The sequence below is a fragment of the Ambystoma mexicanum genome, chromosome 2p, assembly GCF_040938575.1.
Source record: "Ambystoma mexicanum isolate Mex_15411 chromosome 2p, UKY_AmexF1_1, whole genome shotgun sequence".
Taxonomy (NCBI): Eukaryota; Metazoa; Chordata; class Amphibia; order Caudata; family Ambystomatidae; genus Ambystoma; species Ambystoma mexicanum.
This window is the reverse complement of record NC_090923.1, coordinates 1,187,172,463-1,187,193,452: the sequence shown is the minus strand read 5'-3', so window position 1 is coordinate 1,187,193,452 and position 20,990 is coordinate 1,187,172,463. Positions and strand designations below refer to the sequence as shown.

At 46.0% G+C, this 20,990-nt stretch overlaps 1 protein-coding gene across 1 annotated transcript in view; it reads right to left on the bottom strand.

Moving 5' to 3' along the window:
• The window catches only part of ABCD1 (ATP binding cassette subfamily D member 1), a 282,766-nt gene that overhangs the window by 101,503 nt on the left and 160,273 nt on the right, over window positions 1-20,990 (bottom strand). The window contains exons 5-6 of the mRNA XM_069645376.1: window positions 7,881-7,975; window positions 3,056-3,201 (exon numbers count right to left, since the gene is read on the bottom strand). Of these exons, the coding sequence (XP_069501477.1) occupies window positions 3,056-3,201; window positions 7,881-7,975 (241 nt within the window). The remainder of the gene's footprint in view (window positions 1-3,055; window positions 3,202-7,880; window positions 7,976-20,990) is intronic.

Here is a 20,990-nt window from a genome sequence, read left to right as displayed (position 1 = left end):
TTCCGCAAAGCCCTCAAAACATGGCTGTTTGACTAACATAGGTCCTCTATCTCGTGTACCACTGTCCGTTTTTTCATTCTGTATGTACACACCTGTAACTACGCAAAATGTTGTAACTCTGTAACAGCGCTGCGATGCCTACGGGTTGTTGTGCGCTATATACATTTTCAAAATTAATCTGCTTTGTTTACTCGCCCGCCAACCTTATACCCTCTTGAGAACTTCAGGGTCCCAGACTCTCCTTCTCTGGTTTTCATATGGGTGCGGGTCCGAGACTCGCACCAATGTCCCTTGTTCGCTTGTTTTACTTCCCGGCCAAGCATACAACGTTGTTTTTCTCCCTCTATAGTTCCCAGACACTCTGGTCTTGTACTTTAAATTGGTTTTCTCGCTCCTCCCGGAGCTCCAGCACTTGGTGAGCCACCTACGTACCTGACCACATGGTTCGCATCCTCCAACTGGCATAGTTCCGGTGCGATACTCCGCTGTTACTCAGCTGCACTCTTCGTTCGGTGGTGGTTCCGCCGGTTAGTCCTTCTTGCATGTTGGGACATTGCTTTCTCCGGTGGCGACTCTGCCAACAACACGCTGCTTCTCGGGTTGTGGTTGCCATGGTGTGCAACTCCCGAGACCTTAGGACGCCCGGAGAGGTTCCCACACAGCGTGGCGGGTAGTCCAGTCTCCCTGGTCTAACGTCTGGCTTCTGCTCTGTTTTGTGCACAGCGTCCAGCAGGTTGCCGGGTTGGTGTCTCTGCAGCTTCCTCCTCGGAGGATGAATCTTTTCTTGCATTTCTGCAGACAGGGTTTTAAATTCCCACACTTCCCCGGTTGTACAGTTCTGGGCCAATCAAATGTGAAAGACTAGTCCATCTACTGCAGTTGTCCGGGGTGCTCCTTACACTCCTGGTCCTCCTCTTCTTCACAGTACTTGTGTATGATTGACATGGAAACTGGATTGTGTTCCCTGGTGTTTTGGCAACAGCTGAACGATTAGTCTGGCTGATTGTACAACAAAAGATGTTAGACCTATTTGAAGATGATACAGGGAGGTTAGTCTTTGGCAAAAAGGAAAGAGAGGGCTGCGATAAAGCAGGGTTATACTGTGTCTCCTGAAAATGATCGTCCCATAAGGGTTTTCCTTCCCAGGTGATTCTCCCACTGCGCACCTACCCAGGGGGATTATTGTATTGTGGATGCACCACCCTGACACCTGGGAAATGTCTCCTCCTACAGAAGGCACAGCATCCTCAGATTTGTTACAATAGGTAACCTTCATCATAGCAGTAGGGTTAGGAGAGGGATGCTACTTTTATTTAATAAAGTGAATTGGTTGCAATCATGTTTAGTTTTCAGTTTCCTGTGTCTGACCTACCACAGATTTTAACAATACATTCTTACTAAAAGGTAGAACTCTAAAAAATGCCTCCATAAATTCTGGTCTGTTGTCTTCTTGGAAAGCGAATATTTGAGGAGGAGGGGCATGCCATTGGCAGAGTAGGTGCCACTAAAAGGAGGCATGGCCTTTATTCCCTGCATGCTGCTTCCCAAGCCAAGTGGGTCTTTATATTATATTTGTATAGCGCCTCCTGCCATTTGTAATGGCGTGGGAGCACTGCAGGGTGCATGGCCCCTCAGCAGACTGCAGTCTCAAAAGACACGCGAGAGGAGCAGTGTAATGAATGCTGCAGAACTTGTAGTTCAGGAACTCCACAGAAAGCAGGAGTCTAGGTGTGGGGACGGAAGCAGAAGAGAGGATGAGAAGAGGCAAAAGGTCTATTAAAGATGATAGAAACTATGTGATGACTGGAGCAAATATTTTTTCAGGAGGTTCAGCTGTATGCTGTGGGGCAAACTGCTACAAGAAGAATGTAGCAGGAATCTGTCCTCAGTTGAGGGATCTGCTACACTTTACATGCATGTGGTAGATACCATGTGACAGCTGTATGCTATGGAGCAGAGTGCTACATGCAGCGTACGGGCACAGCGAATATGCCGTCAAATGCAATACAAATTTAGCGCAGCTCCTACCTCGACTCCGCAGTGCTCTTGCAGCACACCTTACAGTGTATTGGAAACAGGCCTCACAGTAGCCCGCATGTGTTAACAGCATTGGCACACCATGGCTCACCACAGTCCATATGCACTGCACACGTGTTGGCAGTGGTTACATTTCATTTCATTGACAGGAATTACTTTATGGTAATTTACTACAAAGTAATTCCTTCGAAATTTAACATCGATTTCTTATTTCTTTTTATTTTGAGAGGGTCACCCCCCCCGAAGCCGCCTCCTCCCGTTTATTACTATCCCTTGCCACCCCCTTTTTTTTTACCCCTCAACCCTTAAATACCCATATTTCTTCATGTAATTTCGAAGGAATTACTTCATAGTAAATTACCACAAATTAATTCCTGTCGCTGAATGAACGGGATACCGTTGACAGCAATGGAGGTGTCAAAGTAGTCCATATGCGAACGTGCAAACAGTATTGTCAAGCCAGACTTCACAATAGGCCACATGTGCATGCGTTAACAGCATGGTAAGTGGTCTTGTATGGTGGCCTAACGGTGTTTGATACTGTAAGAAAAAGGGGTGGGGGCAGTGGACATTAGTGTGACAGTGGGAGAGGTACATGCAGAACGTGTGGGGTTGATGGAGGTGGGAAGTAGCCGGTTTCTACGTGCCATTCTGCTTTCTATGTTTTTGACAGAGGTGGACGTATGTTCTCCATAGGGAACAGCCCAACGTCTGATTGACCACAGAGCTTTGGTCCTGGTTAGAGGTTGATATGGGAGTGTGAGATCAGGCTAAAGAGGAGAGTTTAGAAATGGTATGTTAGTGTTAATGTGCTAATCCTTTCAAGGTCCTTTCTAAATTGGTTTCCATTCATTTTCTCACTATGCCACATACAATGGGTCACTGTGCACAACCACCAACTAAGATGCATAGTTGCAGGTCATCAATTAGAATGTGTTGCTTAGATGTGAGCTCCCCCACTATTTGGTCCCACCACTACAAGTTCTCCCAGTGGTAAGCAGGTTTGAGCACACATTACCTCTGGGGGATGTAGAACATATTCTGTGGTGGAGGCTTGTATAGAACACCGCTGTATGCTGGCCATAGGCCTCCCAGGATCCGGAAAAGGGAGCTCTTGCCGCAGCCATTGGGACCTGTGATCAGGAGATGCATTCCCTCCTCCACCTTGCAGAGAAAGCATAAGGAGAGTACGTTAATTCTAGAGTAGGAGTGAAATAAAGCACCATCGCCCAATTGTATGTCAGACTGACTGTTACAAGGCAGAGTTACAAGGCCTGTGCACAATCTTCTGAAACTCTCTTGGCAGAACACACACACACAGGAAACAATTTTATTTTTCTGTTAATAGACAATATCTCGGTTTTCCTTTAGAAGGTATAGGACAGTCACCAAGTTGAGCATCTTATGGGAGGCATGAAAAGGTAGCTTCCATGTAAAGTGACACCTGAAGGTGGTATAGGGAGGGTCTCCAGGACTACTCTCCTCTCACCAATCTGCTGTGTAAAGGGGATTTAGTGGAGGTGAGGGATCATGCTGGGAGACAAAGTGAAGATCATTCTAGGGGCAGCTGGCGGTTCGCTGTATGCTGCGACAAAGGCAAACTTAACTACAGCACACTACAGGCAGCTCACAAACCACCACACACTGAGGATGTACAGCAGAACAAACAATCGGTTTGGGAATCCACTTGCAGGGCCATCCTTAGGCCTGGGCAACCTGGAAGGTCAGTCACCCAGGGTGCCCCACTAATGTCATTTACAAAACGCATATAGTTGCCCCCACGCCAGCATGGAGGTGGAGGAGCCTTTAAAAATCCCCTTGTGCTGGCGCGGTGGTGGCCATGGCATCCAGTGAAAAATAAAGGCTCCCCCATGCCGCTCTAGGTAAATGAAAAGCTCCTCCTCTGTAGGAGGAGCTTTTCACTTAAGCTGGGCACGGCTGCCGTGCCGGCATGCGAGAGCCTTTGAAAAGCTTACCGGAGCTGAAGTGGGGGTGCCAGCAACACCCTATTTTAATTAAAAGCTCCTCCTTCCATGATGACGCTGGGCTCACCAACATGGAAAGCTCGGTTTTTCTCTTACAAAGGGTGTCGCTAGCTCAGCCGAGCGGGGAGCTTCTCATTTGACTAGGGCAACGCTGCCACTGGAAGGGCTTGCAACCAAAAAAAGTACTCTGGGAACCGCCCTCCTCCTTGCTGAAGGGTGGCCCCACGTCAGGTCACGCAACACAGAATCTGTTCATGGATCCCAAGCCTGCAGATTTGCCTAAAAGCAAAGAGCATTTTGGCAACATAAAAATGCCCACAAGTTTACATTTGAAACAAGGTTGTGATAGTGATTCGGCGAGAAACCTTTTTGAGCGAGTACTGGAAGTTGGCCTCTGCTCTTTTTATTGATGTGTACTCAAAGGTTTCAATTGGAAGGTGGGTTATAACCGTACTTCACTGTTTAGACAAACTGTGCGACCCTGTGCAAATCATGTAAACTCACCCTGACTTATTTGAACAAATTGGGAGTCCTTATCAGTGATGAAGTTAACACTAAGTGAAAATGATGCCTTAACAAGCAGGCAGATTTAGTGATTTTGGGCATAAAAGGGTGCCCCCTCATGCTCCCGTTAGCGGACCACGAGGCCTCATGTCGAACTGAATTATTGTTGCACTGGCCCTTCTCCTGTCCCATATCATTTGATAAAAAGATATAAAGTACTACCAGCCATTCAGTGCACTAATTATACATGTATAGCTGGGGGTGGGGGTGGGGGGGGACTACAGCAGAACCAATACTGGATTTGGGTCTCACCTCACTATGCCTGCTGCAAGCTCCGGGGAGACCTCCATGTCAAGCATTTGTCAGAATACACTGCATGCAATCAGTGATGGTCTTTACATGAAATAAAGATTTTGTGGAGAGAGAACACCAGTGATTACATGAAGTGTGTTCTGCAAAGCCATCCATACAGTCACGTAGGTGAGAAAATCCCATGTGAGCTGCTCTTAAATACATGCCAACATGCCCCATTTCCTTCGGGAGGTACTAGTCTTTGGCATTTGTATGACCTTAATGCTAGATTTCAGCCAGTGGTATTTTGACACAGTATCCTCCAAATTGACTTTCTGCAGGTTAATGGGGCTGAAAAGTCCCCAGCAGAGCGAACCCCTGGACAGGCCCACACGCCATACATGCTGTCTGCTGGCCCACTTACCTTACTTTTTGGAATGATCCCTTCTGCCGTTAAAAGTAGCCCAAATTAGCACAAAGTTTGGCAACCCGCACGCACTTTTTTTCCTTCAAATCCTACGGGTGGCAGCGAGGTGCGTGCATTTTTTTTCACGCAGGGCACTGCCATAGATGAAGCCGGCCCTGCCCACTTGCGCCCCACTCCATACGCTTATGGCAAGCAGGAGAGCATGCAGACAACAGGCAGCTTGTAGGCAGCACCAAGATAGGAGAGCTAGAGAAATTCAGTGCTAGGTCGTGGAGCCGTAGAGTAGACATAACAGGTCTGCCTTCCCTCAAAATGGTGGCAGCAATCTTTTAGCCTATGCCCATGTTCCATCTTCCAATCGGGCAAGTAGAGAAAACGGCAGCAAGGAACTGCAAACCACTCGAGTACACTGATAAGGAGGGTAAAACACACGGGAGGAGATGGAACGAGCAAGTCTTGACCAATCCCCTGTCGGAGCACTAACGTGTAACAGGCCCAACCAATCTCGGGTAGTATTAGGACATTGAAGACCTACAAAACTGTATAAAAGGAGGCAGAAGTAGTCAGGCAGTGGAGGAATTAGGACAGAGACCCAGGACGTCAGAAGTCGACAGAGGAGGGTTCTGTTGCACACTGCAGCCTAGTTCCTGTCCAGATTGAGTGGGCAAATACCAGAGGAAACTGAAGGTGTGAGAAGTTGTTTGAAAGCCTGCCTGAGGCCACACCACAGAGCCTGGAGCCAAAGGAGAAAGAGTACACAAGCGAGCCTGTTGTGGGCACGTGCCTACGAAAGCAACTCTTGGCTGTTGGATGAGAATAACTTCAGTCTGAAAGAGCACGGGGGGCGGGGGCAGAGAAATTCCTGCTAGTAATCGTTCTGGATACCCATGAAAGCAAGGGGGAATCATACGTACTTGCTAGCAGGTCTGTGCTACGTCTGCATCCCAGTAGCATAGTACATCCCAATATCCAAGCCTGGGAGAACAAAGGAGAAGCCAAGAGAGCATGTCAGGACGCTATAAACAGCCTTTTCGTGAACCGGAGCTAGCCAGCAGGGGGCTTTCGGTTAGTTCAGTCTTGTATTAGAAGGCTAGGGCGTCGTCTTCTTGTAATAGGACACTGCACTTGTTTTTATTAGACCTCCACCCATGCCCCTGCTAGCCTTGCACTAGCCTCTCCTGTAGAATCAAGGCCGTGAACTATATTCTCTTGTGTTCTGTTTCATCGTGGGGCATCAGAGATTAGTTTCTTTCTCGTGCCTATGTTTTACGGATATATTTCGCTCTGTTCATCCAGATTAGCCAACTACCCCCACTACGAGTCCAGCCCCGCATTTGGCAACAGAAGGTGGTTGTGAAACCATGGTTCATCCACCCCACGATTGGAGCACCCAGGGCCAATCCTGCTTTACAGGATCTGGCCACCCTGCTCATAAAAAGAAAAACATAAGTCGTGCAAGGAATCCCAGAGTCGAGCAAAGGGCACCAGGCCTTGGACTCTTAGGCGATAAGAAGTAGATGTGGCTCTATTGCGATGGCACAGGAAGGCAACAGTGTGCTTTGGTTCTTCGCTATCTCCCAACCTTTGCCACCTCTGCCTCCAAAGGGGGCGAATCATCAATCTGTTCCAAGATTAAAGTGCAGGTGAGATGTGCTATCCCAAAGGCCCAGGGTTAGGCTTCTCAATCTTCTCGCGTCAAATGGACACCACACCTGGGAGGGGGAGGAGGAGCGGGGGGGGGGGGGGGGGGGGCAGCACAAACACAAACGCTTAATACCTTTAAGTGGTTCTTTAGGTTTTCAGCTCCCCACTGGCTGCCTGCCTTTGTGTTGCACTTCAGAGGCCAATACACCTGTCCCAAGATAATCTGTATCTGTTTGCTGCATCCATTGGATCACAGAGGCTTTTGCAACAGAATGAAGCTGCAAGGTGGGGATGAGGTTTTGCACATATTCCCTGAAGAAGCATCAGACTCACAAACTAACGGCTGGGTGATTTTAAATGTTTATTTTCTGGGCAAAGACCGACCTCTCCAAAAAGTGTTCACGAATAACAGACATGTTTCACTGGGTCTCCAGCTCTTTGGTGAGGGGGTAGTTCAATATGCTTGATGATTGATATATGATAGGATTTGATATGGCATTAAGTTCAAGGGAAGCTTATGTTCTGCAACCTTTGACTTTTGCATTAGAAACGTATTCTCGTGTATGATCCATGCTCTGCGCAGCTGCCTGCCCAGCGGCGGTCCTTTACCTATGTTGTTTGCACTGCATTCATTCTTCCAATTCCTTAATATATTGATTGTGTGATCAAGTAATTTGCTCCAGAAATACAAAACTGCACACCGAGGGAAACTGCGTGTGCCCCCAAAAAGCGCTTTTACCATTCTTCCACTGCCCTTTTGCATGTGAAAATCTTAAACTTGGGCTGGCAGGGTTTCGCAGGTATAGGAAAGCCCCCTCCACCCCCAAACACCACATTTAAATAGGCCCCCTCACTTCTGGCGTCTCTGCCAAAAATTGATCCTCACACGCAATCAGTGACTACCCAACACCATTAAGTCCCCAGCCTCATTCCACTCTTCTTTACCCACATGCAAGCCCCCCGCCCCGCCCACCTGTGCACCCCCTCATTACCCGCATGTTTAGACTGGCCACCACCACATCTCCTGTTGGCGTGACGATGGGGATGTTTTCACAGATGATGCCGTTCTCCACATCCACGATGCGACCTGAAAGAGACAGATTACAAGGCTCGAGTGAGAGGCGGCTTAGCTCATCACTACATCTCTGCAGCCTCCCCGCAGTGCACACCAGAACAGAGTAGATGAGCGCTCATAATGATTGCGGTCTATGACGTGCTATGCATGGATGGCAGCCCATCCCCTCTGCCACTTTTTAAATATAATTCTGCACCCCCCAGGCCCATTATGTTCCGAACATCCGTGATGCACCCTAGTAAATGATCGTCATTGTGGCAAGGCGCGGAAGTCGCAGCGCACACTACTTACAGCAATAGGAAAACAACCAGAGACATCTCAAGGGAACCTCCTGGTTACCAATGCAAAGAAATCGCTGCACATTTCTTTTTTCAAAAACAAATTACATAACAGGATATATGCATAGTGGCTGGTGAATCTCTGAGCCGGCGGGTGCCTGCCTGTTGTGGACAACTAAGGTCTGGGCTGATCAAGGAATTCTGTGATGTGTCCTGGGTTCACTGTCATATATACGGTTAGAGTTACTATAGCACAACTTCTGTAGTGTTTTCACCTTTCTTAGGGGAACATATCCACCAAATGCATTAAATGAAGGCAAGATGCATATTGTCTGAATGGCACAATAGCTGAGAAGGTACTGCAGTGGTGGAAGCCCATCAGTGTTCATATCCAAGATCCAAGGACCGAATCCCAGCAAAGAAGGTTTTGTCGTTCCTCGCTCTGAAGCCGATATGCTTCAGTATATAAAACACTGGGGGACAGTAACATACTGCTTCAGTTACGCCCTTTTAGTAGGTTTTAAGTTCAGAAAACAAAATAAGGTCCCAAAAATTGTAGCCAAAGTTTTTGATAGATTACAATTGGACTTCCTGTTGTGGAGCCTCAGACGTATTTTTAATCAAGTTGACAGTATTTATATTTTTATTGAATGTCTTCAGAGGTTTCTTCTCATTTTTATGACCAGATTTGTGCTTTTACCAATTCAATTGCTATATTTCCTTACGTTTTGTTCTCATACTTAAAAACAAAGACAGGAACATTCTACCATTTTAGTTAACTATTGAAGTTATTTACTCCCAACAAATTAGGCATGGATTTATTTTCAAGCGCCATCAAAATGGAATGACTTCCACGATGTTGACATTTATAACTCCTCTCGCAAAATGTACACTGGAGCTCTGGTAACACCTACAAAACTAACATAGCAGCATTAGAAAGCTCTAGACAGACAAAAAAGGCATAGAACAACAGTATGGGGCAGGTCTAGCATTCGGTCCCGTCAAACACGCCTTGTAAAAACTGGGCAACCACCCAAAAGAAGGGCATAACGCACTAGTCCGGAGAAATGATCTTGGTAGCCAAATTCGAGACAGCGCCACCAAAGTGTTGAGGATCAGATCCTGGCTTTGCTACCGGATAATATTGTGATCCTGGATTTATCATCTTATTAAACTGTGTAGCACTGTACTCAGTGAAAAAGTTTGCCTTTTCACGTCTGGGTGGAATTCTTTAGCCCATTGCCGGTTCTTTCTCGTCATTTAGGCTATTTGAGCAGAAAGGGGTGCCAGACAGGAGGGAGGGGACGACACTTCACAAGCCCCTTGCGAGCATTATTCCACTTCACATAAACTGGTTACTTTTCCCTTATATTTATAATAGAGACCACTGACATTGCACACCACAGAGTCAAGTGTTTCTTGGCCTACTTCGGGTACTACCACGGCCTATGTTCAGAAAGGTGCACATATCTGATCAGATCTAATCTGTGTTCTCCACCTATGCTGTGGTTTGGTATGGAATGCGTACCTACCTCGTTGCTTCCAATCTGTCGAATGCATCCATGCTTGAGCACTTGTACATTCTGAGAGGCTGAGTGTTAAACATCCACGTTGAGTCACTGTGTACTGTCCGCCTAGCTTTTAATCCCCATCCTGTTTTTGTTAGTGCATAGAGTATAGCATTAGAGTAAATATTCCTTTATCATGGCTCCGAATCTTTGCCCGGTATTCACGCTAGGGTATTTGCACTTTCTGCAGTGCTTCTAAACTCATGAATCAAAACAGGTATCTGGTATATGTACCCCCCTTGTGATGTTTAATCCCGAGTTCTGTCCCAATGTTGGGTAGGCGTCGCTTTTTCCAAAGTCCTACTGATTGGAGTCCTTAACCTAAACTGCAGTCCGTGCACCCTCCTCTCGGCTGCTATTGTTTAAATGTGTTTTGTAGCTATGCTACAACTCAAGTGGCATCAGAATGCACTACAAATATAGCCCTTCAAATGCCACTTCTAATTCTTTGATTGACTGAAACATGAAACATAGATCGTGCATTCAGCATGGTGAGATGGTGTGGCAGTGTTGCTTGATCCCAGCCTGCTGCTATCACTGGCACTGCTATCACTTACACTGCCTACTGTGACAAATTCAGGGTATTCGTCCCTTCTCCCCCAAAGGGGAGCCACCGCCACAGAGTAGGGAAGTGAGCCTGTTACGCAAGACCCTGCCTAGTAATTTGTGCAAGCGGGATCTGAGTGGGCATTGCTTCCCTTAAGGGACAAGGACTCCCAGAATTTATCAGGATCCCACCCAAATCCTGTATTTTCAGTCTCTATGGGAACAAATGACAGTGTTGAAATAATGAGAGCTGTACCTATGTTTATTTATGCTGTTGACCCCTTCTTGAAACCAAAGCCCTGGGACCAATGGAACTCTGCTTCTTGTTTCAGAAACTGCATATAAAGAATAGAGGCAATCAGCTGGGGTGGAAACACGCAGAGCAGACGTTGCCACGACCGGAACCAGCACTGCCTGGAGGTGACACCACAGAGCGTACATGGTGGGGGCGAACAGCCAAGGAACAGCGCCGAGCCCAGGTGTGCTGACCAAACAATGTTTTCCACCAGCGTACTGAGAGACATTGACTGAGGAGGAAGAGGAGACACAGGCGAGGCCATGAGAAGGTTGCTGCCCAAGGAAGCTAGAGCAATATACCCCAGCAAGCCCACGAGAAGGCGGCCCCCAGAGAAAGAGACCGACGGGCCCACGAGAAGGCTGTCATTGGAGAAGGCTAGAGAAAGAGCCTTGGCGAACCCACAAGAAGGCTGTCACCAATGAAAGCACTGGCAAGCCCGCAAAAAGGCTACCGCAGGACAGAAAAAAAAGCCCAATTGAAGTCTACTGCCCCAGAGAATCAGAAAACACTGGCGATCCCACGAACAGGATGCCGACAGAGAAAGAGGCACGGGGGAGCCACTGAGAAGGCTGCTGCTGGAGACGGCAGAAAGCAGCCTGACGTGGGAGAGTCTGCTGCTACCAGAGCTACAGACCCTCCCTGGAGAGGAAGCCATAGAGTAACAGGTACATAGTTTGGGCACGAGAAAGGGAGGTGGGTGGTCAAGCTCTACAACGAGCCCGGGGAACTGCAAAACCCAATGATATTAAAAGGGAGCCAAAGTCTACAAGTGTCATAGTCGCCAAAGCCCTGAAAAGATCTCTGTAAAAACAAAAACAGAGATGAGAAAGGACACATCTGAGCAAGGTCTAAGCCGAGGGGCTGGAAGGCCCAGAGGAGGCAGACAATGATCAAACAAACATACAGGAGTTAAAAATAAAGGAGGAGGGCCAAGAGATCCTGGAGAGAAAGCTGAAGATAATAAAACCATTAACTACAAAGCTAACAAGAAGCATAATTGGTCTAGGCAAGGGGCTGTCCAGCTATATTTTGAGTGTTGGGAAGGAAATGAGAAAAGTAACCTTTTTTCTGCGTCAGTGAAAGTTTCAAGTTTGCAAAAGACTGTAATCAGTTCATATGTAAAGACTTCAGCAATTAAAACAAACAGAGTGACTTGTTGTATAATAGTCTATTGGCAAAAGCCCAAATAAGAGAGCTGTGATGAACTTTCGTTTTGTTTTCAAGAACTGTTATGAACATTTATTTCAAGAACTCTTACCAGAGGAGGCAGTCAGCCACGAGATCCAAGTCTGAGAAGGCATTTACTTAATATGGTTATCATTGTTGTATAGTGGTAGGGCCAGTTAGTTAGATTAGGTTTTGGACTGAGGGCAGGCCTTTTTTTAGTTTAGTTGACTAGACCTCCTGAAGAGGACCTTCGTTTTTTGCTGTTGTAGATCGGGAACCTCACTATAATTATTGGGCTAGGTTAGGCATCTTTTCATTTAAGGTCATAAAATCTTGTTCTGCAAACACCATGTTCAGTAGTCCAACTCCTTTTTCTGGCTCGCAACTCTACCCATGTGGGCGGCAGGAAATTGTGTTCAAGTATTGGGGATTTGGAAGTACCTGCTGGGTAGAGGCAAAGGCACCACCAGTCACCACACTTGTAGCCACTCCATTACCTCAATAATACCGAGGTTCACGCATTCCCGCTTTATGGTCATAACGTGGCCGGCCCTTACATCACGGAATATCATCATTTTAGAACGTAGGCGGATAAGCACACTAAATGTTTGAAGGACTACAGAGCAACCCCCCCACCCTTTTTGCCCCAAAAGGTTTGTATGATTGCACTTGCATTTTGAAACTACTGTCATGCTTTCGATTAATCTCTTGTTCCTACAGCTTTGCCCCCAAAGTAGCCAGCAAGTGACAGGCAACAGAGGAAGAAAATAAACATGACCACTGCTAAAACTTTGGATTTCTGGCTGAATGAGAGATCACACTGCTTTTCAGTTTACATTAAAAGCGAATAAAAAGGTGTAATGGGGCCAACACCATACACATCATAGGAAATACCTTAATGGTTGAAAGTAGCAACCCTTTTTTCTCTTATTTGATCATTTGCAATCCGTGGTATTTTCACTTCTGTAAAAGAGCTTCTCAGTACATAGTTCGTACTTCCAAAATGAAAATAAAAATCACCTTTGTTGACATTAGAATGTAGAAAGGAAGATTACTTTTCACTTAAATGGTATGATTAGCAGTCATCTCAAGCCTTCATTTATCCCTGCTTGGTGCAGGCGATTACCCAAGAATATTTATTTTGCAATATCCTTTTAACGATTTCTTGTGCGGTTATTGTTACGATTCACAGGATTTCATCACTTCTCCCCAGGGCAGTGGGGGGGGGGCGGGGAGGGGGTATGGAGAGGCCTTCCCTGTAAGGGTGTTAAAAAGCCGGAGGACCTCACAGGGAGAGAATTCCCTCATGGGGATAAGGATTCCCTGTCTGTAGAGGAACTCCCTAGCCCTTTTGCTCTTACACCCATGAAGTTCCGAGAGTCTGCCGAGAACAACTGAAGTATTACTATGACACTTCCTCTCTTACCGCTTTGAAACTCAACTCCACAGAGACAAGGAAGGACAAGAAGGATGGCATATCCTTGTCTAAAAGTACTGAGAAGGGGTGGCCCCAAGGATACATGAAGATCTCCTCAGCCACTAACCAGAGTGCTGAGAAGAGTCGGCTTCAGGGGGGAATGAAGATAACGACAGCAGGACTCTAACTTTGCACTAGGGAGGACCCAGCTACCAACAATAAAAAGTGTGAAGGGACTAACAGAAAGAGAGAGCAGAAGGTGTGAAGCAAGCAGAGCCCGGGAAGTTCAAACCAGGAATCCTGTTGGTGGTGCAGAAAAGCTGGTCAGAAGCAACGCTGAAGGGGGAAGCCCCAGGAGAGTCTGGTGAGCCAGCAGGGAGCTGATTCACTCCAGATTTGGGGAAGTCAAGGCAGTGGCGTGACCTCTGCAAGGTGGACTGCTTAGTCCAACAACAACAATGCCAAGACCGCCAGCCCCAGGCCTGCGCAAAGCCGCGCAAGGTGATCGAGAAGGAAACGACGAACAAAGAGGAAGTCACCATAGACCCCTGGCAGAACCGCAGAAGCATTCCTTGTTCAAGTCAGGTATCAGGAATTGCATGGGACCCAGGCGTGGTCCAGGTAGGCCACAGTGCATCGGGGGTGATCTCCCTCATCACAGTATTGACGAGAAAGCCAAGAACCAAAAGTGCATTGGGTGCAATCTCCCTCGTCACAGTGAAGAAGCACTTGCGAGTAATCTCCCTCGTCACAGTGGTGACACAAGGATAAGCCACAGAAGAAGCATTCAGGAGTAGCACCCCTTATTACAGCAGTATTTGGCAAAGCAGACAAAGTCGAGATTGCAACAAAAGTGATCTTCCTCATCACAGTGGTGACAGTGAAATTAATAAAAGTCAAGAGTGCCTCAGGAGTACTCTCCCTCGTCACAGTGATTACATTAACAGCAGTGCAGAGAAGAACAGACAACCAGAGCTGTTTAGAAAGAACTTTCAATGTGGGAAAAGGTCAAGAAGGACCATTGGAATTGTGGAACAAGTCTGTAAAACTCTGTTGGAGGAACTAAAGAGACTTTTGAGCACTATTGGGTGGGTCAGGAAAAGGGAGTCGCTCTACTGCCCCAAAGCCCTTGGTTGAATCAGAAACTGAAGTAAAAGACTGTGAAAGATTGAACCAGCCTGCCAGAGAAGGGAGACAGTTTCCTGGTACTTTGTTTACTGAATGACTTTGTGATTTATTGGTAGGGTTAGAGTAGGTTTTGGACAGAGAATGGACACTTTTCTTTAGACAAATCATCCTGATAATGAGCACCCAAGTTGTATTTACTTTAGGCAGGCATATCTTTCCCTATTAATAAAGAGTTGTTTATAAAATGTCACCTCTGTGTCCAACTCCTCACTCCAGCTCGCCACATTATGCAAATGCACAGTATTGTTACACATCTTGAGAAATCCAGATTGCCAAATGCACGTGTCTTCCTTGGATAAAAGACAAGAATTGCCTACATGTCATCTCGAAAATCATCGCAATACTTTACACATTAAACCAATAAGCACTTTAGAGCGCATACCTTTACACAGCAGTTGCTGTAACCTTTAATTTGTGATCGTCTACGTGGCAGTCTTTAATGAAAAAGTAATACTGCTTTTGGGAGGTTACAAAAGTAAAAGATAACTTGCTGAATGTCCCGATTACCGATTTACAACCATAAAGTCAATGAATGCCTAATGCCACAAAAGAATTTCAGAGTGTGTTACAAACAGTTCAGATGCAATAATACTACAGATAAGGCAACATGGGAATTCTTATCTACTCTAGTCAGATACTGGTTACTGGTAAGGTGCCAACACGGATGCATACTTTGGAAGCAACCAAAGCCTATTTAAATAAATATTGTAAGGTGAAATCATATAACGCCCTTCTGGCCTTTTTTGTTGGCCTCGCTGAGCATGTCTCTAAGAAATTAGGGAGAGGGGGAAGTTTTTCAGTGGGATAGCAGGAGAAGCAGATGGGAACATTGTTGTGTCGATGCCTGTAGGTCATAAGCACCTGGGTTCCTGAGTTTCGTTCGGCTTCTATGGGTTTACTGGAGTCACTTCAGGATAGGTTACCCGAAGAGGAGAACCCAAGATGTGATACGTTGAAGTGCTTTGGGTGTGGTTACCAGATGATATTTGGGGATTGTAAAATTAAGAGGCGAGCTGGCTATAGCTACATTATTTTTGATTTGTTAAGGGGCGGGCTTGCGGCGGCCATCTGTGGGGGATATGTGTGTGTGTGTGTATATATAGCATAAGGGAATAGGAGATTTTACAGTTGAGTTGGTTAACTGGGGGGAAAAGAGATGAGTAGGCCTTAAAGCGATAAACAGAAACTGCTGTCTTCCCTGTCCTCCTACCAGGTACCTTTCCCTTTCTCACATTGCCACTGTGAATCTTTTGCTCTCCATCTTGAACAGATACATTACACATGTACGCAACAAGGACCTGGGAATTGACAGATGAGAAAAGGGGGCAGTCTGGAGACTCCACTCAATACACAAACTAAGTGCCAAGGTTTATGGGACACAAGAACACTGGTTCAGTGGAAAGCCTGCTTGAGAGGAGGACCCTAGGAACCCACTTCACCTTCCTTCGTATGTTTTAGCTGCCTCAAAAATCACTTACTCGGGTTTTGTGCTATGTGTCTAGCTGGGACATTCGGCTATCAGGGCAGGGACAACGTTTAAAGGTAATCAGTGAAGGAGCCACAACCCCTTCTAGTTTCCTCCAAAGTTCTACCCCAGTCTCTCACACAAGTCACAAACACCTCTCACACAGTGAACACAGCACTAGACAAAATGTAATTAATTCATGCCCCCACCAGCCACCACTCAATGGTGTTAAAGCAGTTCCATAACTTGGATTTCAAAATGATGTTAAACCCCTGCCGGGGGTACTTCATGATGAAATGAGGAGCACTAAAGATAAAAGATGGTGTGGATTTCCTCGAAGAGCTCATCAAAGCTGGGAGCACCATCCCTTGGCCTCAGGGGGTTGCCAAAGCAGCAGAAAGGTGAACCGTGGCATGCCGACAGTGAAAAAAAGAGCATTTGGGTGGAGGGGGGGGGGGAAAGAGGTGGGATGGGCATTCCAATAACACTGTCAACTAGAATTCACAGCATCTCTGGCACCTTACCAAGTGCCAGAGCTTTTATAGAATATATATGCAAGAACTAAATAAGGAAACCAGGGCAAAAGCAGGTGTGCAGTATTTATATCATTTCAGGGGCTGTCAGAGATGATCATATGCACAACGTGCAAACAGTCCATTCAGAGGGGTGTCCTGCAGCCAGACGGTACCACCTGACCCATTAGAAGTTAATTGCACTACAAAAGCAAGAAGGATTGGGGATGGCCTGCCATTCTGGAGCTAGGTGGGGTTAATGGATGTGCACCCTAATATTTAGACTAGTATAACATTTTGAAAGATGGGATGATTGTCAAAATTGTGTTTGCATAGTTGTAATGCCAAATGCAAAAGTTATAGTCCGTGTGTATGTTTTGGCCTGTCAACTTCTTTTGGTTGCTCGTTCACTGTACGACACAATTTGTGTAATTTAGGGGATTGTCTAAAGCCCGGACCATGCAAGGTGCAGTAGAAGCAATTTAGGGTGACAGCTCTGCTTTCTAACTCTGGACGGTGAAGGATGCAGGCAGGTTATGTAACTTAAGGGGATAGCTCTTCTGGCTGAAGCCTGATCCTGTCGAGTGCAGTCTAAGAAATGTAGAGATATAGTTCTGCTGTCTTAAGCCGGACCCTACCTAGGTGTACAAACGTGGATACGTGTCTAATGTACAGCAACTTATGGAAAATATATTTGTCGGGGTGCATAATGCAAAGTTATTTTTTTGGTAGGATCATAAGCATGTGTACTGTCCTGGGAATCATTATCAGAAGAATGGAGGAACAGAGCATCCCAAGACCAGAAATGTAGCTCTCTCAAGGATTATTGAAACAAAGAAAGAAGGAAAATAAGGACACAAGATGCCCCCTGGGCAATGGTTTTGCATAAGAAAACATAAAAACTCCCTCTACAACTACAGTCTTCCTGCGGTGGTTCCACTTACAGTCTGCCTGCAGCGCCAAATACACAGACAGGAAATCTTAATGAACCTCCTTTCTGGAAACTGACAGGGTCTCAGGACTTGGAAGGGGCAACTCTCACGTCCCATGGAACTCCTCAAGGACGTCGGGTTTATTTCTATAAATCAAAAGAAGTGAGCCATACACAAGTACACTATTCAGGAGGCGGGTCACAATTCAGTAAATTACCTACTCTACAATTACTTTTTGTCCCGTGCATAGCGGTTTATACCCTGGTCTACAAATCAAGGTTCTTTGGTGTTCACATCCAAGACAATATCCTACTAAGTCAGAGTTACAGTGCTCAAGCACACTTTACTGTTGACAGAGTTCGGTCCTGCAAAACCCTGGTCGTTGCTCGACGTCTGTGCCTTGCCTGCATCACTTCCAGTGTCAGTGAGATGGCCTCCGGCAATGGTTGGACCCCTTTAGGCCTAATGGGTCTTGTTGCCTTGTTTGAGCAAGGTTAGAAAAACCTGTTCGGCTGTAGGTTTCTCTTGGATGGCTGTCCCTCTCTGGGCAACGTGGACAGGCATTCTTCCTACATTGGTAGTTCCAGGTACAATGTTGCCCTTCCCTTGTCCATCATACCCCCTCCCCTTCAAATGGGGACTTGCTAGGACATTAATGGGTTGGTAATGATGGCCTACCACCATAGCCTGAGCTCCAGCCTAGTCTTTCTAATCTCATTGTCTACGGTGAAATAGAGCCCAAATCGCTCTACCAACTTTAGAGGATATCGTCCCGAAGACTCACTTCACCACCTCCTCTACTAATCTGTGTCTGGTCCCGGTCAGTCTCTGTGTCTAGGTGCTCAGAAGGCCACGTGATCCACTCTGAATTCTTAACCTTGTCTTGGTACAACCACCACAGTTTCTGCCATCTGCCTCCTTCGGGCCTCAGTACTACGAACATCGTCCTCTCCCCACCGAAAATATTGATAGGAGCAATTAATGTGCCGATTTGCTGGCCCATCCCTTCCTAGATTTCACTAGTTCCAATTTGTCCCGGCTCTGTGAAATCACCACCTCTTCCTCAGAGGCTCCTCAACTCCACGCATTGTGCAATTCTTTACTTCAACCGCTTTGGGTGTCCACAATGTCAAAGTATGGCATGGGAATCGTGGCAGCATCTCGAGCCAGCCTTCTGCCTGCCTGATTTACAGAGAACTGATATTCCTGGCTGTAATCACATGGGTCCAATTGTAAGCAGTGGTCCATGATTGGGCATGGAGTGAGCGCCCGTCTCCAGTTTCTGTCCTTGATGCCAAAGGATTTCCTCTTGGTCCTGGCATGTGTTAGTTGCCGGGCGTTGTCCCACCGGCACCCTCTGAAAAGGGACACCGACTCGGAGCAAAGACCTGCAAACTGTGTTCTGTGTATTCAGCGAGTGTCTCCATCTTTATGCCAACATTTCTGTGAAACATGCTCCCCTGACATCTGCACAATGTTTTAGGAAGAATAATTCCTGTGAACGCGATGATATTTCATAACGGGGCTTCCCTTTCATGTTCATAAGGCTGCTGGGCCAAACGGGGGCACCAGTATATCTCCCATCTAAGCTAACCCACAAACAATCTAAGTGGAAATAACCGAATTTTCCCTGTCCGTATAGTTTCTGAAACACATTTCTGAGCAGGGTCACAATTAAACAGCTGTGCTATATGTCAAGGATCTATAAAGTCATGGGTACGCTCATCCTTCCCCAGATCCCACCACTCCCATTACCACTATAATCTAGAGGACACCGTTGCTTTGGCTGTCTGTATTGGGGGCTTTCCCACCTCTGACTCCCTCCCTCCGAGTCAAACATGGAGGAATACACATCCTTGATTATGGTAACCCCACCACCGGTAGACAGGAATTAGTTGACATCAGCCATTTGTTTTGTTTGGGTTGGCACCCGTTAAGATCCCAGGAGAGGGTACTCAATCCCCTAACAGGAAATCACGTGAACACAAGAAGGCATCACTGGACATACTGCATTTTTGTCTCTGCACCCCAAGCATCCAAGGACCCCATCCCCATCCATAGTGGATGACTTGGTATTTTTGAATGTACCATATTGAATGGCATTCTGCAGATGGGAACATGGAGCTCAAAATTAAACGGCACAGTGTAATATTCTCGTACGAGCCATACAAGATGAAGTGATAAGAGTTTAAGAAAAGTGCTCATAGTACCCAACGACGGGACAATAGAGAAAGAATGGGACATAACGTGCTGTGTGACATTTTAACGCCAAAGCAGGTCACAGACCAGTATGTAGTAACAGTAAAATAGCTTGGCTCAAAGCATCGGAGTGGGGAAAAGGACCTTCATTTCCAAACGGTTTATCTAAAATCAGCCTAAGAGGTGATCAAAAGAAAACACAATTTATTTGTTTGTTTGTTTGTGTTTGTTTGTTTGATTTATATCGCGCACCTGACCCGGAGGTAATTGGGCGCTAGAGGATAGTAATGGTTACATGGCATAGTAAAGACAGTTGTGTACATGAATACAGTTTAAGCATTCAGAGAAAAATTACAAAGTACATATATACATATTAAACATTATACATATAGATAGGTCACAGCAGTAGTATAGGATGGATGACACATACTAGTTGTGCAGACCACCTATCGGTCAAGGGTATCAAGAGCTGTTATTTTATGTTTTGTTGAGTATCCATGTGATAACATGGCTTCTGAATTTGTTGAAGGTTTGAATAGTCTGAATATTCTGGGGGAGAGTGTTCCAAAGCTGGCCGGCTAATACCGGGAAGCTAGAGCCTCCGGCACTTTTTAGATTGTTTCTGGTTATGTTAGGAATATAATGAGCAATAGAGTAAAACAAAAAAAACTCAGAGGAGCAGATCAAAAGCAACATCAGAATACAATAACTACATTAAAAGAAAAATGAAGGATATTAATAAAACAGATTAAAATAATGAAGGTCTTAATGAGAAACGATACCAAGGCCTTTCATTCTTTGAAACGAAAGGTTCCGATATCTCAGGAACAGCATCCTCCATGTACGACGATATGGCATCTACTTGGCTAAGTATACACGAGAACTATATGGAACAATCCTTGCTGGTAACCATAGCAAGGAATGCATCCCCTTAGGGCAGACTACCAAAATTAAAAGAGTTGTTATAGTTTCCACTCATTCGGCACGTGTGCTGTTGAAAATGCTAGGATTTACTCCATTGCTTTTTCGGCGCATGACAAATGCAGTTCCACAAAGCTTGTGATTTTCATTTCTTCCAATCTTTTATTCTCTTGATTTCATCAATTTAATGGTATAGCAAGTGATGCCGACACGTGTTTCGACCGAACAGGTCTTTTTCTAGGCTGGTAGGTAATGAGGCGGGATTGTCTTAGGTCCTGCTTGGTGCAGGTACATCAGTTGAATACTGGGTAGTTGGGTTGGTGAGGGCTGTGGTCCGCCCATTTAGGTAGTTCTCAGAGGTCAATACCTCTCGTAGTTGATGTGCTTCTGCCTCCTGGTTCAGCTACCAAAATTAAAAGCTGAAGAGTCAAAAGGAATCAACAGCATGGCAACGTACACAAAAAAAAAAAAGAAAAAAACACCCATGGTCAGTAAAAATGTTTGGCAATTTAGGCATAAGCGTATCAATAAGCAAA